Source organism: Tubulanus polymorphus, chromosome 6 (genome assembly GCF_964204645.1).
Source record: "Tubulanus polymorphus chromosome 6, tnTubPoly1.2, whole genome shotgun sequence".
NCBI classification, from domain to species: domain Eukaryota; kingdom Metazoa; phylum Nemertea; class Palaeonemertea; order Tubulaniformes; family Tubulanidae; genus Tubulanus; species Tubulanus polymorphus.
In genome coordinates, this window is record NC_134030.1 from 12,321,265 (window position 1) to 12,344,606 (window position 23,342).

The 23,342-nt window shown below is 38.8% G+C and overlaps 1 protein-coding gene across 1 annotated transcript; it reads right to left on the reverse strand.

Moving 5' to 3' along the window:
- Window positions 1–438: 438 nt before the first annotated feature.
- LOC141906887 (ankyrin repeat and MYND domain-containing protein 2-like) lies at window positions 439–22,971 on the reverse strand. Its single transcript, XM_074796346.1, has 11 exons — window positions 22,762–22,971; window positions 17,774–17,838; window positions 13,440–13,578; window positions 12,001–12,174; window positions 8,524–8,609; window positions 8,217–8,425; window positions 7,976–8,111; window positions 7,750–7,881; window positions 7,445–7,517; window positions 2,300–2,440; window positions 439–2,224 (listed from the first exon to the last, which is right to left on the reverse strand). Exons 1-11 carry the CDS (start codon window positions 22,841–22,843, stop codon window positions 2,115–2,117), a joined length of 1,347 nt encoding a protein of 448 aa, XP_074652447.1. The 5' UTR covers window positions 22,844–22,971; the 3' UTR covers window positions 439–2,114.
- Between the last annotated feature and the right edge of the window lie 371 nt (window positions 22,972–23,342).

A 23,342-nucleotide genomic window follows, 5' to 3' on the forward strand; every position in this document is an offset into this window, starting at 1 on the left:
TCGTATTTCATTTTATACTTTAGCAGGACCCGCGAAAAAATGACCATTTCGTTTCGTAGTTTAGCATTTCGTATAGTATTTCGTTTCGTACTTTAGCATTTCTTAATTTCGTTTTGCATTTCGTAATTTCGTTTCATATTTCGTAATTTCGTTGCATATTTCTTAATTTCGTAGTTTAGAAGTACCCAAGGCAATACGAAGTTAGAAAATGCGCTAGTAGGCCAATATCAAGTAAGTTGTGGTTTTACCGCATCTTAAAAACTATGTTGAAGTCGTTGCTTGGATCAAGTGTAGTTGCCAACATATTTGATGGCCCCGAATACTAAGTACACCTGGTCAATTGCATTCTGGTGTCAGACGAACTATGATTCAATCAAAAACAAATAAACCAACATTCCCTTTCATGCATTTATTCTTAATAAAGAATCAGATTATCTAAAACTACATCAGAAATGAGTCTTAATACTGTACATGTAGAACACACTTTAGGAAAATCAATATAAATTAATATAATTATCTACGCTGCACAAAATAACCGTGTACGAGGACTGGCATTATTGAATTTTTCATGGCTTTGCGACATCATGACATAAGGCCAAAAAAAAGATGTCTTGTTTCTCATGATTTTGAAATCCCGCCCGCATCGGAAAAATTATCGGCAAATTAGCGATAGAAATAAAGTCCGCCCTCCCGCATCATAGCTGGAAAATGAAGTTTTTTATAAAAATTAAAATCCGCCCGCCCGCATTGATATAATACGCATATCGTCATCTTTTTATCATTTTATTTCTCTATGAACGTATTGAGAAAAGTTGATCGTATTAATATCATCGGCACCACACTGGTGACTCGAACCCATATCAAGTTTACACTTTTTTTATTTGAGGTGTTGCAATGGATTTTCAGGATTCACCAATCATTTTCAGGATTAAGCAGTGATTTTCCAGTTAAATAAAAATAAAAAACTACCTCCCGCATCTGAAGAAAATATATCAGAGGGATATTTTTATTGATATAATAAAAATAAAAAGACACCTCCCGCATCTCCAAAAAAAATTCAAACAGTTCTTTTTATTTCTACTTTCTTTACAGTAAAAGTACATAAAAAGTACATAAAAATAAAAACCGCCCGCCCTCGTCATGGTAAAAATCAAAAGTGTGATGAGAAACAAGGCATCTTTTTTTTGGCCTAAGTTACACAATATTTTATGCCATCGTACATGTAGTAGACTCGGCCTAAACCAGTAAGAGAAATAAGATTTCACATACATGTAGTCCGGTATTCGGTGCGGCCCATTCGTTACAAGTTACCTTACGGATTTGATGGACTCGAAAAAATTGGGGAGGGGAACAATGTTTTAACATAGAAAATAACACTGTGCACGCACTGAAATTGCCGATTTAAAAATCATATTTCTCAGTAATGGCTAGAATAAAATTCGAAGCAGTAGCATATTTGATATTTGTGAGGTACACATCTGAAAATATATTTTACACAATATTTCATTTAGATGGCATATGCCCTTTGAAAACTACCACAATTATACGTGTAGAACATATCATGAGCTACAATTTTGCACTTTTTGCTATTGATTGTAGTTACAAAACATACATAGGTACATGTACATGGTAATATCATGTAGGCCTACATTGTATTACCAATTCGACTTCCGATGATAAGTCCTTTGGGGATGCATTTATGAATGAAACATCAAGGGAGTTGATTGAGGACTTTTCCTGTGACAATAAATTTAGGCAAACAAAAAGTAGTAAAAGTCTACCATCTTGATTCTGTTAGGGTTGCAGATTTGATTACAGGCAAAAAACCAAATACATGTATCAAGAAAATCTATTGAAGCATTTTCATAACTTCCCAAAATTGACTGGATTGCGTCGACAGAAAATGAAAGCAACAGGCCCCTGGTATTTCACACAAATGGCCTATAAGATAAAATGCTCTCTATATTTCACTTTCCACAATTAACTTTGCAAATGATTTGTATATATCATATTTGAACAAAGATTCCAGCAACTGGTTATAGTCGACAAACTAGACAGCTCCCCTTAGCTTTACATATCTATTTTGTGAATGAACTGAAGTTATACATAAGATTTCAGCTTTTAGACGAATCAGATGCATTAGTAACATTTCCAAAGTTTTCTACATCTGCTTCATTTATTCCAACTGTATCACCATTACCATTCATATTTCGAATAAGACGGTCTGGAAGATGAAAGACACATTGTAAGACAGAGAAATCTCATCAAAGCTGTCACACTGAACAAATTAAACGATTACCTGTTTCTAATTCGCTTTGATCTTTGTCACTGATTAATGCTGCCTCTGCTTCTTGATTCTTATTGGCCTCAATTTCTTGTTTCTTGGTGGCTTCCTCAGCTTCAATCTGGGTTTTTTCTTCTTCTTCCTTTTGGTATAAAACTGAAACACAAGACAGCCAGGTCAAGTTTGTCTATATGCCATAATTTGCAGTTGAATAAGTCTGCTACACACAAGCACTGCAATCAATTTTCTATTTCAAATTATTTCATGGGAAAGCATGTTATGAGAATATTTACAAACAGAACAAAAATAAAATTGAGAAGGCTTCATGAGGGCCAAAGAAAAACCAGAAGGCCGCTGCAAAAACCAAAATCATAGAACATGTCAACAGCTACGATTTTGTAATTGATTGTGATAACAAAATATGCCTCGTTACTAATTTAATAAGGAAATGCAGGAAATGCTAAGTTATTCTACTATTCAACGCCCCCTGGTGACCATATGCAAAACTCAATGACCTTGAAACTCACCACAATCATAGACCATGTCATGAACTACAACTTTGCAATTGATCATGGTAACAAAATATGCCTTGGTACCAATCTAATAAGGAAATACTAAGTTATTCTACTATTCAACACTCCCTGGTGACTATATAGAATAACTAATGTCCTTAAAACTCGCCACAATCATAGATGATGTCATGAGCTAAACTTTGCAATTGATTGTGGTAACAACATATGCATAGGTACAAATATAATATAGAAATACTAAGTTATTGTATTATTCAACGCCCCCTGGTGGCCATATACAAGAACCAATGAACTTGAAACTCGCCACAATCATAGAACACGTTATAAGCTACAACTTTCCAATTGATTGTGGTAACACAATATGCTTAGGTATCAATATAATGTGGAAAAACTTTCTCCCACCTACAAATGAGTACTGATGACACCACGATGGCCGCCAATTGTGTCATAATTGGCTGATCAAAAATACCTGTCTCAGGTATAAAAGATCACTTTTCAAAGAATACCCATCACAAATTGCAATGACAAATGGCAAACCAGTAGGAAGCTACAGAACTCAGAATTCGGGCCAAAATTGACATTTTGGGGCACTAAAAAAGTCATAGGACAGCCATCTTGAGTCCGTTCGACCCAATTTTTCTAAAACTGATGGGCCCTAGGGGGAATCAAATGTATACGAAACATCAAGGTAATTGATCAAGGCGTCTTCCAAATTTCCCTCAAAAGTGCTGATTTTGGCGAACAACAATGGCTGCCAGTCGGCCATCTTGATTCTGACAGGGCCAGTTTTTGGGACGAAGATGTGTCTATAGTAGATACATGTGTAACCCAAATATCAAGACATTACATTGAAGCGTCTTCAAAACTTCCCAAAATAACTGGACGTATCGACCCCACTCCGCGCGGTTGCGCCGCCGAGCGGGATTTATGCGAAGCAGCAGAACACAAACACGGCCACTCTCTCAATTTTCAATGATAGAAATCGTGTGTGCATTTCAATTATTTCGGCTGTTAGGGTTTTAAGGCACAATATAAGTTGATGATGTGATATGGCGATGTTAATTAATGATAATTCCGCAGTGAAGCTAGTCATGAACGGTGCCGATTGAGTGTACAGCTGCCAAAAACACTGAAATGTGCGTAGTTGTGTAACTATTTGCAGTGAATTGCAGACGAAACATGAAGCCTTAACGGCCGTTTAAAAAAAAAATTATACCAATCGCAATTGTAAAATAAAAATGAGATAGAACCTAAGTTAAAATTCTGGCCATTTCTAAAATGTTATTAATTATTATTACTAATTTTAGTCAGTGCGGAACGTTTACTTTTCCAACAATAATGAGGGGTGGTAGGTAGTCATGCAAAGTCATCATTTATTACACGTTACTTCCGTGTTGTTGAATATCTCGCGAGTCCTGGACTAAACCCCAATGAACAATGTGATCTGTGTGCTGGCCACAAATGCACACAGATCACACTACCCTACCAATTACACACTCCAGTACCCAAAACTTTCATATATCCATCCAAATATTTAGTGGCTTTCTTCCTGGATTCCGTCTACGGACGGACGGACGACAGACAAAAAGTGAAGGCAATAGCCCACTGGGACTAAAGTCCCAAGTGGGCTAAAAAGAATGAGGGTAAGGAACAACAATGGCTGCCAGTCGGTGATCTCGATTATGATCAGGCCAATTTTTCGGCTGAAGATGTATCTAGGGTAGCTTCATATATAAACCAAAGATCAAGACAATCCGATAAAGCGTCTTCAAAATTTCCCAAAATAACTGCATTCCATCTACGGATAGACAGATGGACAATGGACGAAAAGTAAACGTAATAGCCCCCTGGGACTTATGTCCCAAGCAGGCTAAATAGGAGCGGGCTGAGAATCGAGCCAGGGGGGGTTGGGAGACGCTTACGTCAAGAGAAAAGTGGAACAGAAACAATGTTGTTGAAGAAGACAAAATGTTGCAATGAGATAGATAAGAAGAGACCCAGTGTTAGCACAGTGCTCTGACCATGATAGCCAATTATAACATCTCATAGCCCAACCTTTGCCTGGGATTCCGTAGATTGCTGGATTCAAAGGATGGTTTTCAGAGACAAGACATCATTTATTTCTAGGATACAGTAAACTCTGCCTTGGATCGGGCCGAATCGTATAACCGTTCAACTCGGTGCAATATAAAAAAGATTCTCAGCTTCCTATATAAAGTAATGCTTTCGTATTCACCTAAGCCGTAGCCGGTCAAGTCGGATAATCGCCTATCTCGTAGCAATATCTCAATCATTTTCGTTACTTACTGCGCCTAAGTCGTAGATTCTGAACGACCATTGGTCTAACCAGTATTACAGTATTCGGAATTCTTGGGACTGCAAAATTTTTTCTGAGGTATGCGATTTCCGAGGTATATAAGGTCCGCAAATTTTGTCATAAAAAAGTTGTTGCTGACACGTGGGCTCAAATTATCCTTCTTATACTAATCTATGTTGAATAAACATTGTATATGTACCATACAAATTTAAAAACACGTGGGTTGATGTGCAGTGACAAGTCTATAGCTCCGCCTACATCCATTCAATTGGCTATTCGTATTAAAGACAGCCGAGAACTAGCGCGACTGGCATGCTTCCAATTCTTACGAATATATCTATCGCAATACTCGTGGTAACATAGCACAGATGTTGATTCACGTCGCGTCCAAGAACAGGTATTGATTAATTTCATTAGTTTCAAGTTGTTATGCAGTAGGCTAGGGATGCGTTTTTGAAAAAATATTGTTGGGACGATGTTCAGAATTTCCGAGGTACACGATTTTAGGACTCAATTTATAAAAAAATCATTCTGAGGTATGCGATATTCCGACGTATGCAACTCCGAGCTCCGATTTTGATTTGAGAAATAATTGCATTAAGAAAAATATTTTAGTTTTGTTCTGAGCTAAGCAATATTCCGAGGTGTATGACTCCGAGGTATGCGGAGTCTACTGTATTTAACCCCCAGTGCATTCTGACAATTTATGACCGGACCAATAATGCTCGAAGGGCCGGCGCCGACGGTTGCAAACAGTAAATGAATTCTGCAGGAGGGTTCGAATCGCGGATAAATGACGCCTACAGCAGAACGACTGCTGGCATGCGAGGCCACACCCAGCATGTGAATGCGGCTACAGATTTAGATAGGGCCAATCGATCGTACATCAGACAGATGTTACAAGCCGAAAACAACCAAAAACTGAGGTTACTAATTCAAATAGTACACATTGGATTAGTGGTTATGTTTTTTTCTGCATATAACAGTTTTTACAGTGAATAAACCTTATATCAGCAACCATAGTCCTTAATAAATGAGTTCCAAAATATTAAAAAGAATTAGTCTTCCAAGTCAGATTCTGGCTATGTCGGACGAAATTATTGGGTACAAATTGATCCGACTTAGGTGGATTTTACTGTATTTAGTTTTTTGAAAAGTGGGTATGCATAACCTTACCCTAACCCTTATGCAAACCCCACAACTCATGAGCGTTAACCCTTAGTTTCTGCTACTGAAAAAGGTACCATTTTGTCAACTAACTCACCTTGGAACTAAGGAAGACCAACTCAGGTAACAATGCATGTAAATAACAGAGCAATTCTTTTTTACTTTAAAGGTTTTACTTTAGCACAGACACTGAAGTTATCAAGTGGCTTTGGCCACGGTGAACTAAAACTCTACTCAACTACATATGATAAACTCAGGTTGATTAATTCCAGTTACCAGGGGATACCTAGACAAGGAGCCTATCGGCTCATATAGCTCCGCTGTGTGATTTGAAGAAATGGAAGCTGCATATCTAGGAGTAGATCTTTTGGCCAAATCCAAAAAGGGCTCTTGACTATGTAGGTATTGGTCCATAGAATATTCATACCAAATTTGGACTTGATCTGATTCAAACTGTAGGACTAATAGCTGTAGCAATTTGAGGAAATAGAAACTCCACCCCCAGGGGTGCCCCTGGTGGACAAATGAAAAAAATGGCTCTGTAACTTCATAGTCCGTGGTCCATAGAACATTCACACCAAATTTGGAATTAATCTGATTAAAACTGTAGGACAAGTAGCAATTTGAAGAAATAGAAACTCTACCCCCAGGGGCGCCCCTAGGGGACAAATAAAAAATCGCTCTCTAACTTTGTAGGCCTTGGTCCATAGAACATTCATACCAAATTTGGAATTGATCCGATTAAAACTGTAGGACAAGTAGCGATTTGAAGAAAAAGTTGACAGACGCACTAACGAACGAACAAACGCACGACAACGGCTCACCCCCTAACCCATTAGAGGTCACAGCGGAGCTAAAAAAGATGATGCAATACTGCACAGAGACGTATCCAAGATCGCTTACTGACCATTTCAAAATGACGGCGCCTTTTCACCATCTTAACAGCTGCACCATGCAAATACTTAAAGTGATACACGTTGGATCAATTTTTTCTATCCGTGCCTGCTTCTGACTCATGGAAAAGCAGTTCCAGGAGATAATATACTGTCCATTGTTACTCAATTTTAGAGATTTAGGATTTCTTTTTAGTATTGTTGGCACTGTGGAATGAGCAGTCATAATGATTAGTGTAGTCACGTCACCTACCAGCTAATTCTTTACAAAACTTCTTGTGCATAAACCAATGCAGTTTCTGACATCTTTGATCACAATAATGAACCTGCGAATCAAATACGAACAGCAAAACTTTAACAGAATTTATAAGCTTCTATCAACTGGATCTAGAATTCACTTGGAAGACCTTCTCTTTCCTTGCTTCTTAACTTGGTATCAAATGAACCTGTTATTTAGTCGTCCTGATTAAGGCGGAGTTACATGTATTTTTCTTGGAAATGATACAAAACCTAGATCATTGAATGGTGAATACAAATATGATTTGAAGCAATATTCACCTTCTTACAGTTTACACATCTTTTCTTAGCTCCATTTGTCGCGCAAGTATCACAGTCATACTCATCATCTGGGTTACTCATAGGCCCATGCAAACTAACTCTAAATGTTTCCAGCGTAGAAGGGTAGGTACCCTAAAATATCATAGATGAGACACCCATTTAATAACAAACAAATGAACACTCATACGAATATACATGTACAAAGTTAACGCCAAATGAAACTTACTATCTTACTTGAGGCTAACTGACGAATCAATTGCGCAAAGATATGAGAGTCAACATATGGATAAGACTTCAAGCATTCACGTATAATCTTATCTTGATTTTCTGGATAACCATCACTGTCCCTTCCTCGTAACAAACTATAACAACAATCTATACACTTTTATCATTTTAAGTATTGAGGATCCTTTTCTTCAACGAATCCGAATTCAGCATCGGAACAACAAGCTTTCACCATTCTTTACCTTTTAATGAGTAGTTCTAACTTATTATCTCCGGAAATATATTTCGATTCTATTTTACGAACGATCTCAGCTAGATAATGCAGCTTGATGGAAAAACCTTCATTACACTGTTTGCTTTGAAATGCGTCAGATGAAATTAAGTCGAAAACCTTTGCTATCTTTTTACAATTCATGAGAAGTCCTTCATTGTCAACCATGAACATGGCAATCTGAAAATACATTGTTGATAATTGTGATAATCTTGCTTACAGTTACCTAGGAAATGCACTACCAGATGACCCATTCCTGTATTGAGCAGATGGAGTACCTTTACTGGATGTAAATTCCATGTGAGTATCGTTTTGTGCACTGCTGCGGCAATTTCTCGGGGAAGTTTTGGCTCTTTTTCAAAACCTGTTAAGCAAATATTACGTATGTCATCTCTATTTCATTGATAATGAAAAAAATCATGATTTAACTACCGGTAATTTCGAAGCTAAAATTGTGCAGTTGCAAAATGTTTAAGTACAGCCATACAATAAAATCCAAAAAAGAAAACCCTAATTTAATCGTTGTTGCATCAAAAAATTACATACCGTATTTTCCGGTGTTTAGGTCGAGTTTTTGAGACCAAAAATCATGTCCAAAAAACGGTAATAATGCCAGAGGTAAAAATGCCATAGGTAATAATGCCAGGGATTATAAGCAGGGATGAGAACGCCGACCTGTAAAATCCGCGGGTTATTTTTCTCGAGTGACATACGAGAAGCAGATGACGGCGTAGCCGTCAGCACTAGCGAGCGCCGAAGGCGCGAAGCTATTTCGGGGGGGTTTGGGGGCCCTCCCCCAAGAAAATTTTAGAAATTAAATACGTTTTCCGAGCACTTAGAGCGATCCTCATTTGATGACATTCAGCATCTCATGCATTACGGGTCGAGCCCTGAATTATTGCAGTAAAAATGCGCCGATGAATGCTCACTAAAAATCATCACCAAGTAGTGTATAATATCCGAAAGCGTTCGCCACACACACGCAGCAACAGTAAGTAGACCTATATACGTTACTACTGTTGCTGTGCGTGCGTGTCTGCAACCGATCGATAAAATACATAGGCTACACACTCATCGTAGTACAAATGTACATACAAAATCACTGTGTTGCAATGAATATGCATTGAAATGCGATACTTTTACGTGACGATAAGTAAAACAGGCACTGAACGCTTTTACGGTTCACCTGATTACCGATCGCGCCGGACCAATTGAGTGAGATCATCAACCCCCCCCATACTTTTACATCATTTTTGGACTATTTGGAAAATTGATATTTTTCAATACTGAAATCCGCGGGAAACCGCGGGGAATTCTCATCCCTGTATAAGAAACAAGCGTATCAAGACTTAAAACTATTCATCGAATTGTTGCTTTGATGTTATGAATTAGGCCTACAGCAAACTAACTCATCAAAAACTTTTTGATTTTATTTATCATACCTATTATTTACCTAGAAATATGCTTTATCTGAACTATGCATTCAATATGTAAACTCTGTGCAAATTCAAATTAATGAATATTAACAAATGAATGCACTGAGTTTACAAGATAAGCTGCGTTCACACAAGGATTTCAATACAGTACTAAGCGTTCACGCTTGGAAATGATTCAAGGCCTATTGTCGGCTTATTCAGTTCCGTACTGAAATACGCGGCTTATTTAGCACGGAATACGATTCCGCACCGAAAATCCGATCTCAGTACGGCACTGAGCTGGCCGCGTATTTTCTGTAGTGTGAACACAGATTTGGTGCTTAGCTAGCCGCGTATTTACACCCTCGTAGTACAAAACACTTTACACTAATTACACTCCCCTCTATTGGCACACTGGGTGACTTCTATACTGGGCTTACTAAGTGCCGAATTGCGCCGACTCGTAGTGTGAACGTAACTGGCTGTGTAAGCGCCGTATTTTGGTGAATTCGGCACCAGCCAAGTATGGTACTTTGTAAGCACCGAATCTAGTGTGAACGCAGCTTTAGTTTGCTGTAATTCATAACATCAAAGCAACAATTCGGTGAATAGTTTATAAGTTTTGACTTGATACACTTGTTTCTTATAATAATTGAATCAATTTACCCTTCTGGCATTATTTCCTCTGGCGTTTTTACCTCTGGCATTTTTACTTCTGGCATTATTACCTATGGCATTTTTTACCTCTGGCATTACTACCACGTACCGTTTCTTATAGTTTGGAAATGGTTCAAAATTAACTGATGTTAAAAATCAAATTAGAAAGAAAAGCGCGTGCCGGTGTATCATTGCACAGCATTTTATATGAGCCGCTGGCAGCGTGCCAATAATGAATAGGCCTACGTGTACAGCAGTCTAATACTAGACTACAGGCGCAGCATTCAATGTGTACACAAACATTCAATATGTGGATACAATCAATGAGCACTAATCCGGTAATTTACTATCAGAAACAACAGATCCCAATGACTAATTGCAAACAGTGGTAAAGACTCTCAACTACAATGAGAATGACCATAGCACTGATTTCAAAAGTGTCTTATGTACACATGTGAAGAAGAGACTCAACTTATACACCGACTATAGCCCTAGAACAACTTTTTAAACTGGAAATTTGACCTCGACTTATACACCGGGTCTACTTGTACACCAGAAAAAATGATAGCCAATCACTTAAAAAGGAGCCCGAAAGAGGGCTGAAATTGATATTGTGAAAATAAATCCTGTCTCGTTTTTAGGTTTGTAAAGGGATACCAAATGAACCGGTAAAATAGATAACAGGGACAATCCCTAATGCAACATTACATCACAAAAGAATGGATTCTCCCACATATGTTGCCAGCTATCATCATCATCAGACGGCTGTGGAGCAGGTGTCTGCAAGCTTCGACCAACCCTTTCTGTCCCCGACAAGGGCCGCGATGCTCCGTGGGAACAGGTGATTGTTGTAATCTCGTAACAGTTGCCGAATATAGTTCATGTAGGAGATGCGCTGTCTACTGGGACGGTGGCACGTAGAGGGTATATATTCTAGCTGGCTCCTCTTCTGGCAGGCGTAGAATGTGGCAAAGGAATCTCAGCTGTCTAGATCAAACTTGCTCAATCAGCAGCCTGGATTTAGTCATCTACCTCATTAATCCGTCTATGGCGATCATCCCGCTTGTCTGTTTGAAAGGACTCATTCAACTGATTGTTAAGAGTTTTCCAGTTTTCCCTTGCTCTGGGTGTCAATGTGTTGCGGAATACTGTTTTTGCTTCATCCCTCTCTTCTTTCAGCCTAACCATGTCTGAGACCAAGTTTGGGAATCCACATGAAGGACGTTTACCAACGACCTTCTCGGCTACTTCATGAACGTTTTCAAATTCTTCATACCTCTTGGTGATTCAGATTTTGTCAGCCTTCTGCAAAGCATTGAATCTATTAGACAGTTCAACCTGGAAATATTCTTTGATGACATGGTCCTGCAATCTGCACCAAAAGTTTGCATGCATCGCTTCAAGCGGGCGGATCTGAGACTAATCAAAAGCCTGATGGTAAGGATCCTGTGGTCAAAATTGAGCTCAAGGGAGTAATATGCTCCTCAGTTCCTTCCATTTGCTGTTAATCAGAACATGATCTATCTAATGGAGAGAACCAGACAGGTGTGCTCAGGTCCAGCATCTAGTGTTTGACTGTGGGAAACTCATTTGTGCGGGTCCCAGCTATAAACCAGTTAATGTCAAGAAAATATATGTCATCTACATGTTGTATTATAGGTATGTACAGAGCAGTTCACCTACCCTGTGGAATGGTATAATAGTCAAGTTCCTCTCTAGAGAAGAAATTGTTTATCAAAGTGGCAACTCTGTGTTGTCCAACAAATGCAGCCATTTGACCAGCAGTTCGATGAACTTTATTGGTCTCCGACTTGACAGCTCCAGCTTCTAATATTAGTGTCACAACATCTTCTTTACCTACAAGAAATTTACTATGCCTTGATTATCAATTCCAATCAACCGAACATTTCATCAGTATGAAATAATGATTTTCAGTACTAAACAGGTTGACTGATCCAGCAGTAATTTGTATGTTATCACCATCACAAAAGAATGGGGGTCTGTAATAAAAAATTATTCTTTCACTCCTGCATATCTATGTCATGAGTCTTGTTCAGAATACACACGTACATATTGAAATATGCAATATGTTAAAAAAGAATCGAAACTTTAATCCAATTGCCATCATACATAATCCAGCTCTAGGCCCTATATTGATCTAAATTAAAGTTGAGTTGTTTTGCATGCACGGTGTAGACCTGTGCTTTTTATTCTCCTTAGAGATGATTTTAAATCTAATCAATTTGTTAGCAAAATGAAACAATAGTAAGCCAGTACTCAAATAGCCATTTGAACATTTCTCTGCAATTCAACCATACCTCATGCCAACACCATTAGATTCTATGTAGAAGAATTAGGAATAATAAAGATTTAGGTGGTTTCAATTCAATGTAGTTAATAAAATAGCGATTCCCAGATTACTTTCTACCCACTTGCTACACACCCCTTCTAGCAGGTTTACACATTCTGGAATAGGTAGAATGTATTCCAGTTAAAATGGAAGCACCAGAAGAGAACACCAATAATGGTATAGCAGGGATCATAATTGGCCGATTGTTATCACCAACTTTAAAACACGACAGCCATTTTCATTGTTTGCCACCATTTACAGAGCTGCCAGTTGGTCGAGCCACCTATGACAGGTGTTTTATCTGTTGGTTTCAAGTCCCATAAATCCACGTTCTCATTTTACTGCAGTCAGTAGAACTCAGATATAGACCGTGTATCGATTTTCCGTTGTTTTAGAACGCTATGTTGTACTATTTATAGCCGCAGTAGGCTATTGTGCAATATACCAGAGATCGACAAAACAATACTCCAAGACGCTTTTACGGTCCGATTGAGTTGTCGATGTCCATGACAAGACCGATCCACAACCTACCCCCTCCCCCAATTATCTCATTGGATTAACACAGATCTCAGAACCTGGCCAGACAAAGAAAAAAATATAGGATTTCCGATAAAAATCGGAAGATTATGATCCTTGTATATCCACTCATTTATTTTTTACATTCACATTGAATATCATGTCACTTACTGATAGATAAAAGCTGCATTATTTGGGGTGGGAGCACATTAACATGTTACCGAGAAGTCACTGACCAGAAGGGATGATCGTTTACCTGTAAGCGCTGCAAACATCAGTGTAGTATAACCGTGATCATGTTTATGTGAATTGACATCTGCTCCACGACGTAATAATAATTCACACAATGATTTGCAACCTCTGTATGCTGCATGTTGTAAAAAGGTCATTCCATTCTGAAAAGAAAAAACCAGTTAAGACTTTGATGAGGAACAACATGTCAATTGCATAGGTCATTTTATTTTCTAAAACACATGTCATGAAATATCAATCTCTAAAAGCTTGATAAAGTGAAGTGCAAGACAAGAGCTCCAAAGGGCACAATGGCCAGCCTGTCAGATTTGCTTTTTATAAATGATGTAATCTGTGGGTTATATTTATCAATATACACTCCCTGCTCAATATCATTTACATAGTAAAATCGTGTGTTAACACAGACAGCAGGAACGAATGTAATATAGAAATACTAAGTTATTGTATTGTTCAACGCCCCTGGTGGCCATATACAAAAACCAATGAGCTTGAAACTCACCAAGATCATAGACCATGTCATGAGCTACAACTTTCCAATTGATTGTGGTAGCAAAATATGCATAGGTACGAATGTAATATAGAAATACTAAGTTATTGTATTGTTCAACGCCCCCTGGTGGCCATAAACAAAAACCAATGAGCTTGAAACTCATCTCGATCATAGAACATGTCATGAGCTACAACTTACCAATTAATTATAGTAGCAAAATATGCTTAAGTATCAATTATGATGTGGAAAAACTTTTTTTCCACCTACGAATGAGTACTGATGACCCCAAGATGGCCGCCAAGTGCGTCATAATTGCCTGGTCAAAAATACCCTCTCGGATATAAAAGATCCCATTCCAAAGAATACCCATTACAAATTGCAATGAAACATGGAACACCATTAGAAAGCTACAGTGCTCAGAATTCAGGCCAAAATTGACATTTTTGGGAACAAAAAAGGTTACAGTACGGCCATCTTGAGTCCGATCGACCCAATTTTTCTCATGCCGATGGGCCCTCGGGGGATACAAATATATACGAATGATCAAGGTTATTGATAAAAGTGTCTTCAAAATTTCCCTCGAAAACTTCTAAAATGTGTAAAAAGTGCTGATTTTGGCGAACAACAATGGCTGCCAGTCGGCCATCTTGAATCTGACAGGGCCAGTTTTTGGCCTGAAGATGTGTCTAGGGTAGATACACGTATAAACCAAATATCAAGACATTACCTTGAAGCGTCTTCAAAACTTTGGAACTCTCACGAACTATCTAGATGGTTATCTCTCGACCTAAATAGCTTCAAGACCCATCTCAAAACAACTTTGTTCCATGCAGCATACCATTAACTCTCGGAAAGCGAATTGTATTTAACATTTTTTGGCAGAATAAAATTTGATTGAATTTGCAATTCGGGCACATGGCTAATTAGCATATCAAGGTCATACACCCGATTTGGTAAAACCTTTTTTTTCGCGAACCTTGCGCAATTGTCAAGGATGAATTTTCTGTAGAGCAAATAAAAATTCCTCCCAAACACCAAATCAACTAAAGATTTCATAGAAATCGATCTTGAAATACAATTTTAAATCTTAAAATAAAACCCGGAAGTAAAACAGTAGACGATACCGCGGGTTCACGTGAACACCTGATTTCTGTAAACGAAATGTTGGTTGTGACAAAATTGTTCAGACGGTTTTAGGTGGTAATAAGTACGGAAACGTAACGACCATGGTCGACTTATTCGATGAAATCAGGCCTATGTGATATCCAAATTTTGACTTTTTTATTCTCCAGACCTCCCTGATATAGAAATAAAAAATTTTGGTGATACGAAAGTGCAATCACAGCGCCGACGGGGACAGAGCCGTGTCAGAGATCGGCGGAGTGAAAATTGAGGTGGACGAACACGAAGAAGTAGGCTATTGCGCTACTTGAATCACGAAAACTCCTGGCGCGGCCCCGACGCTTTTCGTTGATTAAGTAATACAAATATCATGCAATGGGTTTTCACAATCTACCGCCGGTATTTACCGGATTTCAATATCACTCCAAAATTCAAAGAAACCTCGAAATATCGAACCGGAATACTTCCGGTAGATATCCGCGGCTGCCCAACCGGGAAACTTATTAGTTTCAATAGATATTGATAGGATCCATCATCTTCACCCGTCAAGGGATTCGAACCCACTAAGCTAAAGCCATGCCAGAATCGGGTCGGGCCAATCACAGCGCTTGTAACAAACCACATTAGGCTTCTGTGGAATTTCCCAGTAAATGGGCCAATCAGCGAACACGTAGCGAACGCGGAAGTATTGTCGCGTGTTGATACATGAAGTCATGAGCAAAAGCGCCAGTAATGAAATCGCGATAATTCACGTGAACAGCTGCTGATATTTTCAGATAAACCAATCACAGGGAAGACACAACTTCCTGATTGGCTGATAAAAATTGAAATTTTCCCGATTTAACTTTCGTGAAAAATGCAGAAAACATTTTTATGAGACCCTATTTCAAAATTCTGCTCGCTACGATTCTGAGAATGGATTACGCTTAAATACGTGATTTGTTCGAATATGCCCTCACTTGGCAAGCAAAAGAGCCTTTTGTGTGGAAACCATGTCATTTAAATTCGCTCCATTTGTATAGTAATAGGCTCAGCCTACGGCTGGCCTAAAAATGAATAGCCACTGGCCAAGTTGTCTAGCTTCTTAACTCCTGCTAGCCTAGTCAAAATTATCTTTTTATCGATCTTAAAACCGGGAATTATCCCATTTATCAATTTGATTGATTTTATGATGAGTACAGACATTTTACAAAGTACTGACATAGATGGACGTTTGGTCGATTTTTTATATCATTTTTAATCTAAATCAAGTACTGGATATTCCGGTTCCTGTTGGCGTTAAAAATCTAACCAGCCTAAACAAGCAAATGACTTGTTGGGGTTAATCTTAGCGCACATTTTAGCACATTCTAATTATTACAAAAACCATCCAGATTTATTTTTGGCGCCCTATGAGACGTAACCGTATAACTTCACTGAACATTCTCAATCCTTTACTACTAGAAGATTCGTAAATGGTTGTAAAACATCATTGATATGTGTGCAGTAAAAATTGATTAATTGCCATTTAAAACTTGCAGCATTAACTTTATCTGATAGGCTTTGATCAAGGCTATATATAATGGACCATTTGGCACGTAGTGGTTAAATTACACAAAACTATTTGAATGTGTATTGACACTGGTTACTGATCAGCAGCTGATAAGACTGGTCCCTGAGAAAAGATGAGCTGCCCTGGTGGCCAACTTTGATGTCCGACAACCTCCATCTTCTATTTTGGTCGATATCTCACCCGCCCAATCTTCACAACAAGTTTCATGAAAATCCCTCAAGAATTATAGGCTGTATCGAGCTAAGAAATTCAAGATGGCTGCCCTGGTGGCCATATTTGATGACTAAAATCCCCTATCTTGAATAGGGGTAGACATATTACGTGCAGCAATCTTCCAAATGAGTTTCAAGAAAATCCATTCACCATTGGAGCCTGCATCATGCTAACAAGGTATCAAGGGGATGGCTGATGGCGAGCAATGAGTCAAATATAATGACAATTGGGGAGGGTGGAGACAATTAGTTTCGGAACACCAACAGTCTTCATTGGTAATTGTGAGCAAAAAGTGACCACATAAGTTTTACCTGTTTGGCAAGGGACAAATTTGGCCCAACCAAAAATGCCCGACCAGGCCAGCGTCAAATTCACTTCGCTTTGTTTGAGCATTGTATAAAGTGAGTAGTTTGCCTGTAGCGCTCTTTAAGCCAAATTCGAGTCGGGCCTGACTTAGGCTACATAGTTTCCTATGATCACGGTTAATGCTATATAAAATGCCAACCCATTATGTAGGCAGTATTCAAATCAACTACCTCTGTGATTTTAGCAAAGGTAGAGATTTGAAAATTGATGGCATTGAGATTCCCGTGATTGGAAACCCTGCCACACTGGTCCGAGCGCCCAGCTACATGCGCAGCATATTAAATGATGTCATTAATAGCCAATCAGATAGCCCATTTTATTTTTTAGCGTGGGTGTTTCCATTTTTAAGTTTCAGCGATTATATAATGGGCAATCTGAATGGTGCCAAAAGTTGTTGTGCAGCAAACGTGCCGCATGTACCTACCCACCTCGTTTAGCGTGGCAGGGTTTCATACCGTGGCTAAGTTGAGCGATGCCATCAGGTTCGAATGCCTGCCGAGGGAGGATGGAAACTGCTGGTGAAGAAGAACTTTTTAAAGGAATGGTTCTTTAAAATATAATTAGAAAAATTTTTTAAGACAGTTTTCTAACTTACTTTGTCTAAGCAATTTATGCGTACACCCGGTTCCAATAAAAGCTTCTCAACCTCATCTATTTTATCTGGAAAATATAAATACCAAAAATTAAAACAAGCATGAGGCGATTTTCAAGATTCAGTAATCAATTAGAGTTGGCGCAATAATTCATAAAATTTCACAATATTTGGATGATGGCCTTACTGCCTACAAACACTTGGTGTAAATCATTGTCTGATAGGTTTAAAGCTTTCATGGTTTCAAAAAGCATGACTTCTTTGAAAATGTCAACTAGAAAGAAACTTTTTAATAGGACGAAGACAGAGAATTGAAATTAAAAGTCGAACTCATGGTGAAGACGAGTTAGGTTTGTTGATAAGGCTTACACACTGTAGTGCTTTTCAAACATGTTTGCAAGACAGGTCCAAATGAAATTCCACTGTCAGACAAAGAGTTGAGAGTCAACATACAATGCAAGTTTAAGGTATTACAGAGATTTAAGGCAAAACGGAGCAGTTAGCATCCCTGCAAGTTCGAAAACTAGAGGAAAAAAGGTCCCGAGGCTCAAAATATGTAAGCTCGATCAACAAAATCGTCGTCAGTATTGATTGATATTGCCTTAGATACGATAAGAAGGGTTGCAAAACGAAGGTATCATTTTAGCCATCAGTGCATGTTTAATCCATATACTATCAAGTTATACTTACCTTGGCACAATCGCCAATAACCCATGACATAGCCCCAATAACCATGCAGTCCATGGGGTACAAACTACACATCCATGTGTTTACATGGTTTTTTTGAAGCTGTTCACAGACTGAATCAAAGGCCAACTGCTAGCTGAACCCTTAGGGTCTGAAGCTAGTCTAACGAGCTACGGCAACTCGACGCCTACCGACTCGTCGCAAGCCGTATCCGGCTAGTTGCCCATGTTCTACTCCGGCCTAGGGTAGGCGGACAGTTGCTTTCGATCGCAACCGACATAAGCTCATCTGCGACGCGACGGAACTGAGCGCAAGGGTTCCAGCCAATAGGAGACCGCATAGACATAGTACAAATTTTGACCGCTAGTTAGCGCCATTCGTAATTAGTGATAAACTTTCAAATTCAAGTATTTCAAAACGTAAACCAAACCTTCAGCATCGCAGATGACTGTTGGACCGAAGATCTAGAAGCGAAATTGGTAGAATCATGGTGTGAGCGGCCATCTTTATATGAGGTCGCTAGCACATTGTATTCAAAACAGAACCAGAAAGATAAAGATCTTAAAGAAAAAGCTTTTCTAATAGAAATATATTTCCTAATAATTCAAAATAATTCAAATTTATTCTCAAAATGCTTATCACGTGACCATCTGAGCTGTTGCAGTTGCCAGTAATCGTAACCGACATAAGCAGGGAAGCAACTGGGAGGATCTTGTATCCCGCTAGTCGGCCTCAGTTGCTGCGAATCGGAGCGCAGTCGACATAAGCTGGGCAGCGATCACGGTTGCTCTCAGTTGCATCGGTAGGAGTTGGTAGGGGTCGCGTTGCTTGTTGAGATAAGCCAGCCTTAATAGATTCAGCTGGGCTGAATCTAAAAATACGCTCCCTTAGCTACTGCGACTGATGTTATGACTCATACAAGTCATGGTTGCCATTAAGCCCGAAATATGTTTTTGGGGTTTATCAGGGCCATCAGGGAGGTTCTTTTTCCACCTGTGTGTTCTCATCTGTTGCATTGTTCAAGAAAGGTAAGCTATTCTGTAATGGGGGTCATTCATTCATGAGGTACGCATTAGGGGAAGGGGGAGGGGTCAGTGCAATTGCGTACTCTAATGCTTAATGTATATGAAAAAATGGCCGATTTAGTGTACGGAGAGGGAGGGGGGTTGAAAAATTCAAATTTTATGCGTACGTAATAAATTAAAATGAATTATCCCTATAGGGCAAAATACATGCAGTAGACACTATTTCTTTGGGTGACTTTTCAGAAAAGAGCGCAGATGCTTTTGAATACGCAATGCGACACATGGATACAGTATAGACCCGCCAGTTATATTCACCTATTGTGGATTTAATTATAAGAGCCACGCTCACACCACAGGAGATGAGAGTGATTAGACTATTATAATACAGCATATACATAATAACGCACAGGTATCATTAGTGTATGAGTCATAGCAAGGAAATCATAATCAGAGCCTTGACAACCCGTGATTGATCTGCATGGCCACTAATTAAAAGCTTCACATGTGATAAGATGCCTAAAGCTAGGATAATCGTTCCTCGGCCTACACACTAGCAAAATATCAGTGAAACACCATAGGCCCAGTTTTTTTTAAAAAACCTGTTTCTAAGCCTAACTTTTGATTCAATAGCCTTAAATTTAGTAGAAGCCACATTCAATGAATGTAGTAGAAGCCACATTCATTGAATGATTGCTATTCTGTGTGCTGCGGAATTGAATTTTCCAGCAGCCCATGGAAGCTGGGATGTCTATCAAGTTCTAGAATTTTGCATTCTCTTCACCTTGCCAACACATGTATACATTCACAGTACATGTACATGTGAGCGATATCTATTTGCTCTCAGTGAAGAATTTTATATGTTGTATCAGTAATATATAAAAAGCCTACTTGTAAATTCGACAGCAAATGTTGTACAATTCTGCTCGTGTTGTTTACGTTAGTAGATCAAGATGACCTGACACTACATCGCTAAAAATCCCCAAAAAACGGCATAAAATTGCCAATTTACCCAATTTAGGCTTCATCAATAGCCTTCAAAAGCAGTTGCCACTTAGGCCTAGCAGCCATTATAACAGCCAACTAATATGCAGCCCGTGAATCATTTCACACTCAGAGAAGATAGCGGTCAATACGAAGTCAGCACTCTGCTTCATACTAATAGATTCAGCGCAGCTGAGTCAAAAACTTGGTCTGAAATCACCTGTCGAAAGCACCGTTCATTTAAAAAAATCGTGGTTATCTTCACTTCCAGGTTGGTGCGGTACAGCCAGATTTTGCCAATTTTTTCGCATTCATCGCACGATTTAACGATCTTAAATGTTTCTCAAACTACTCAGTCCAGCCCAGAAATTCACGGATTGGACAACTGATAACTAAGTTACAAACTGCTGAAGTGACATACCTATAGACCAATCTGACGAGGAGTTGGCTCCCTTGTCGTTTAATATAGGCCTAAAGTACAGGATACAGGGGTCAAAAACTTTTTGTGTCAGGCCCCTGTGCATTACGCGAGTGTTAGTCTGAATACCAGTGGTTGTTACAGGTTCCCTACAACGTCTGACGCTAAACTATCATATAGAAGTTAACTCCTGTTTATTGCAATGCAACAACTGATTTTAGTATCAAATCAAACCATTTTACTCAAATGAATTAATTAGTTACCTTGTTGACTTTGAAAACATGTTTTATGATAATATTTTTGATGATTTAAATTGGGAACCAGAGAATTTATTGATTTGATTTGAATTTAATGCCACAATCAGGATTTTGCAATATGGGCTAAATTGATAAAATATGAAAATTCAACATGTCTCTCTAAAATTACTCTAAATGTTATTCTTTGTCGATAAAACGCACTTACTTTGGTGATCAATGGCATCAATGTCAGTCCAGTTCAAGTCAGAATCCGAAATTTACACTCCCATCATGCAACACGAAAAGCCGCCATATTTGTTCTGTTGCTTCACTTCAACTATTTTTTGAGGCGACTAGTCAAATGTTTTGAGTTACTACGATCATCAAAAGCTTATGCCCAAACAATAGTTAACTTCCATCGGATTACAGAACAGTCAGTTTGAGGTAAGAAGTTGATGGTGTTTTAAGGGGTAAAATAGATGCACAAAGCCTCGTCCCTCAAAATGAGTCATGAAAATTAACCTTATAGGCCTACGAGCACTTTTGCCCTAGACGTTGTTTGGGGATCGACGGCTAGATACTAGACTACACGAGCGTATGCTAGGTAAACAATCACTGAAAACAGTAGCGATTCCGGCAGTTCGGCATCATGGTTCGGTGGATAGATCGGTGCTTTTGGGAAGTTCATTCCAATTCGAGCGTGCGCACATTGGTATCAATATTGAATTGGTATCGGGGATTGAAAAGATCATCTACCATGTGTGACAGACCGTTAGGGAGCATCTCAAAATTTCGATAGTTACTTATAGGCTAGTTGATATTACCCCATGCCTGCGAACTGTAGGCCTACTGATTTTTCGATTTAGACTTTTCCAACACTTACTAAGCCTAATGCGCATGTGTTAAAAATGAAGACATCGGAAACATCAGGTTTTGGCCTCCCTTACTGTTTGTTCTCCACTTTCCTTGGATTATTTTACGAAGTGGATATTTGACCGTATACGGCTAAGTATTTACTTCCGCTATTTTACCGTACATTATTACTATACATTATAGTATTAAATAATAAAAGTAACAATAAAATCATTAGCCTATATTGGGTTTAGGGTTGGGGTTTCAATAGGGTTAGTATCAAGACAAGAGGGTGAGAAGAGGGTCCAGAGGGTTCCGTTTTACACGATAGGATTAGGGTAAGGTGAGGTACTACTATAGATAGTTAAAACATTCGATCGGTTTTCAGCGAGCTCGGAGGTCTAAGTTTTAGTAGTATGACGCTGCGCTAGTATTACTGGCCCGGGTTCGAGTCTCACTCTATCCACTCTGACTCCTTATTACCGAGACGATGTAATTTACCAAGATCAACCGAGATGACATGAAATAAAACATATTTATTAATTCCGGTATTCCTTATCGATTTTAATTCTTGAAATCATATTATATCAGTAATAAATGCCTGCTGGAGTCATATTTTACATATTTTGTCGGATTATTAGTGTAGAAAAATAACTAAATCAGCCAATCAGCGACGATGTATGGTGAAATAGCGGAAATAAATACTCAGCCATATACGGTAAAATATCCACTGCGAATTTCTTAACAACAACGCAGTCTGCTGATAAAATCGGTAACGTCAATTCCACTTACTTGCGTTAATTGCAGTATTAATTGCAGCTTCAGTCTCGGTTAAATCATCTTGAGGAGGCGAAGGAGCCATAACGCTGGTCATAAACTGATAAACCTGAGTCTGTGGGGAGTCCAAGTCCAATGCACTCGTAGATTTGGACCGAATGTAGTAGTATAGTGGTAGAGTAGAGTAGATAAATGGATAAATCTTGTTTCTTGTATCTGATCGAGTGAGGAACACTAAGGGGTGGCTCCGGGAACAATCTAATTCAATTCAATTCAATTCAATAGTCTCTTTATTGTTGCACAAAAATTACAAAGCCTCGAGAGATGTATTGTCCAATTGGGCCAGTGTAGTTTCTTATCAATGAGAAGCTTTTTGAATTTGGTTCGGTCGTTCCAATTTGGGGCATCTGGATATGTCAAGTGACAGGGTCCTTGTCTGGTTGACTCGTAATTTCTATTCGGAGTTATCCTTCTCCACTGCCGGGGAGCAAAAGTACACAACGACCCTATTTATATTGAGAATTCATCTCCCATAAGGAACAAGTAACTGTTACTTGTTCCTTTTTCCTTATTGGGAGATGAATTCTCAATAAGTA

Coding starts and splice junctions, on each gene's coding strand:
- LOC141906887 (XM_074796346.1), bottom strand. CDS start 22,843: ATGACCAGCGTTATGGCTCCTTCGCCTCCTCAAGATGATTTAACCGAG. Junction 7,882..7,975: donor AGTTAGCCTCAAGTAAGATA/GTAAGTTTCATT, acceptor ATGATATTTTAG/GGTACCTACCCTTCTACGCT. Junction 2,225..2,299: donor TCAAAGCGAATTAGAAACAG/GTAATCGTTTAA, acceptor TTCATCTTCCAG/ACCGTCTTATTCGAAATATG.